At 47.2% G+C, this 2,925-nt stretch overlaps 1 protein-coding gene across 1 annotated transcript; it reads right to left on the reverse strand.

The window, feature by feature from the left end:
* Window positions 1–237: 237 nt before the first annotated feature.
* LOC149343587 (uncharacterized) lies at window positions 238–2,473 on the reverse strand. The gene is made up of 3 exons (XM_089547024.1): window positions 2,462–2,473; window positions 1,407–1,553; window positions 238–822 (listed from the first exon to the last, which is right to left on the reverse strand). Exons 1-3 carry the CDS (start codon window positions 2,471–2,473, stop codon window positions 238–240), a joined length of 744 nt encoding a protein of 247 aa, XP_089403150.1.
* Window positions 2,474–2,925: the final 452 nt, after the last annotated feature.

Raw genomic sequence — 2,925 nt, forward strand, 5'->3', positions numbered from 1 at the left:
AAGATCACTTTGCAAGTACACGGCATCTTGCAGTCCGTTCATACACGCTGGTCTCATTGGATAAAACATGAGAACAGTGTTATTTCGACACTGAATGCGGAGTGTGAAAATTGATGTGACGCAGTACAGTGGTATCACGAAAAACAAAACTGCAATTAAATGTATGAACCTTTCACTCAGCGCCAGTCATCCGCTTCTATTCGGCAAGGTATTTAATAAATTCTACAACAGCATTTACTATCGGCGGCGGTAGCCATATTCACCTGCAGCCCATCCAGCGGCAGCCCCGTAGCCACCCGGCGCATAGCGGCCAGCAGCATAGGCAGGGGCACCATGGCCGTGTGAAGCGTATCCTCCGTAAGCATATCCACCCAGCGTTGGCCCACCGGAAGAGGAGCCGTAGGGACCGTAGCCGCCGTAGCCATAGGCACCAGAGTTGCGACCGTACGGGTCGTATCCGTATGCACCGTACCCATTGTAACCGCTGCTGTAGTTTGGCGCTGCACCCCTAGCCCCGTAGGCAAATGGGGCGACTCCGGCGGTTGAACCTACGGCTCCGCCAGGGGTCGGCGGGACAACCGGTGCAGCGTTGAAAACCGCGTCGGCGCTGGCACCGGGAGCGGTGCCTGGCTCGTTGGTGTCCACCGTGGCACGGAATCCGTTTGCGTCGGCTACGTAGTTGACCCGGCGGTAGAGGCCGTTTGCGTCACGGTAGCCGTACGAGCCGGTCTTTGCGTTGTTGGCATCACCCTGCTCGCTGTGGAACTGGCGGTTGCCGTACTCGTCCACATTGTCGTAGCCGAAGCTGTACGGCTGAGGCGGCTGCGTGAGTATAAGAGTGCATTCGTATCAACAGAACTCCACTCTAAAAATGCATTATTCTACGCTGACAATTACGCGCGGTTTACTTTGAAGTGCCTGAATCAATCATGCTTGAATATTTTCTTTGTAAGTAGCTTTATGCGCTTGCGGGAACAAAACGTGAAACCACGTAAAGCTGCAGATGCGAGTTGTTGAAGGTGCATAAAATGGATCTGGCGACTACGTTAAGGAGCTCGGGTGATTGGAGGATGTGCCCTACGGGATTGTTGCTGGATTTCTATTTGACATTCTGCTACCTAGTACATGGTAGACACTCCGAAAAGAGAGAACCACGATTCTTGCTGGGGGTTCATAATTTCCTCCAAATGCTGACACTGGCAATTATCTTAAGAATGAACCTCGTGTTGCTTGGTTATCCTCTCCCTGAGGATATGAGGTTATTAATGACACAGGCTACGATATGTGCTTGGGATAAAAATTTAATAATGAAAAGAAAGGGAAGATTTCGTGTGCGCACCAAATGTGGCATTTTATTTACAATGGCTGATTGTAAAGGAAACAAAACACAAGTTTCAGTCACGTACCGTGGCATAGTCGACGTAGCCTCTGTAAGGAGCGGCTGCTGCTGATGGGAAGTAGCCACCGTATCCGGGGTTCTGGTACGGAGCTGCACCTTGGTGGTCCTGTAGGGCGAACGTGCTGACCACAAGGCAGGCGACGAGTAGTTTTATCTGTTCGAGCCGATGAAGTGTTGATACAGCAGCATGTTTTCATAATGACAGCATAAGCGTAGCTGCTATTTGGCAAAGCAAGGCCGGCAGGAAAGCGCCCCATACTCAACAATTCTGGAGAAAAGCATTTTTGAACAAGAAAGAGTTTATCAACGTAATTTTTTCATATAGTGGAAGATTTGAAAATAACCATCAATATATCCTCAGGTCTACGCAGGCCCGCTTGAGTTTTTTTTTTTTTTGCTGTTAAGATTTTTGCTATGGTGAGAAGCTGTCCTCATTGGTTTTTTATGGCAGTCTTAAGAGCTCGATGCGAGGGATGGAAAAAGTTTAAAAGAAAGATTTTGCTACATATAGTAAGAATGGAGCATTACCTTCGATAATTCAGTATAAGTACCTTACAATTTTTCAATGTGCAAAATTTTTGTCGAGGAATGCCGGACATGATCACGATTGTGTTTTGGTGCATGCTTGGGAAAGAAAAGAAGGATTTGGTATGAGGAGGGTAAGACATTTTACAGCGAGAAGCAGACAATCTGCACTGCTTGGAGGTAATCTGCATGCAGACTGAAGGTCAATGAAAAGAACCGCTGCTGCACCATCTGGAATGCTATTCTACGTGGAAAACCTACGAGAAGTTGCGTAATAAGAATGCCATGGAGTACATAATGAAACGAGCGCTGAAGAGATTCAATATTTCCTTAGGAACTGCCCACTCTGTATGATAGAATGTTCTGCTAGCTGTTATTTATGGTTAGACTTCTCAGCTTAGTGATACCGATTTTCCTAACACTTCGTATCATACACTTATTACTGTTGGATATAAGAATAGAATCGGTGGAAAATGTTTAGCGAAGACTGTCTAGTTGGCACATGCCGAATTGGTACATAAAAAAGAAAGGCCTCACCTGAGGAAACATTTAAACTTCTCTGAAACTACGGCGTGCGTGTCGCAGTTGATAGAAGGATGCTGTATTATCCGAGCGGCGAAGCAGTCACAAGCGTTATTTGTTGGTGCTAATCGACTTTGCGGCGTCGCTTTTATATGACGACGACTGGCAGAGCGTGCTAAGTCGTTGCAAGGGCGCGCAGAGGGAATTAACTCATTTTTGTTCTTGTTTACTTCATTGTGACCGGGTTAGGTGGAGAGAGCTGCTGGGAGATGAGTGGCTCCTTCGTAGAGAGAGTGTCTATTGCGACAAACTGCTTGCTCAATGGCATAGCGAACAAGGGTAAAACGATTTCGGGGTTTTCGCTATGGGTGCACGATATGCAGGAAGTCTGCCTGTTTCTTCAGAAAGGTGTAGTTTTTCTTTCCGGTGAATGCGAGACGTAGGTGTTGACAGCTTGCGTTCTCGGTTTCTGAGGTTTG

This window comes from Amblyomma mixtum, chromosome 5 (genome assembly GCF_055824585.1).
Source record: "Amblyomma mixtum isolate Tamu chromosome 5, ASM5582458v1, whole genome shotgun sequence".
In the NCBI taxonomy this organism is placed as follows: Eukaryota; Metazoa; Arthropoda; class Arachnida; order Ixodida; family Ixodidae; genus Amblyomma; species Amblyomma mixtum.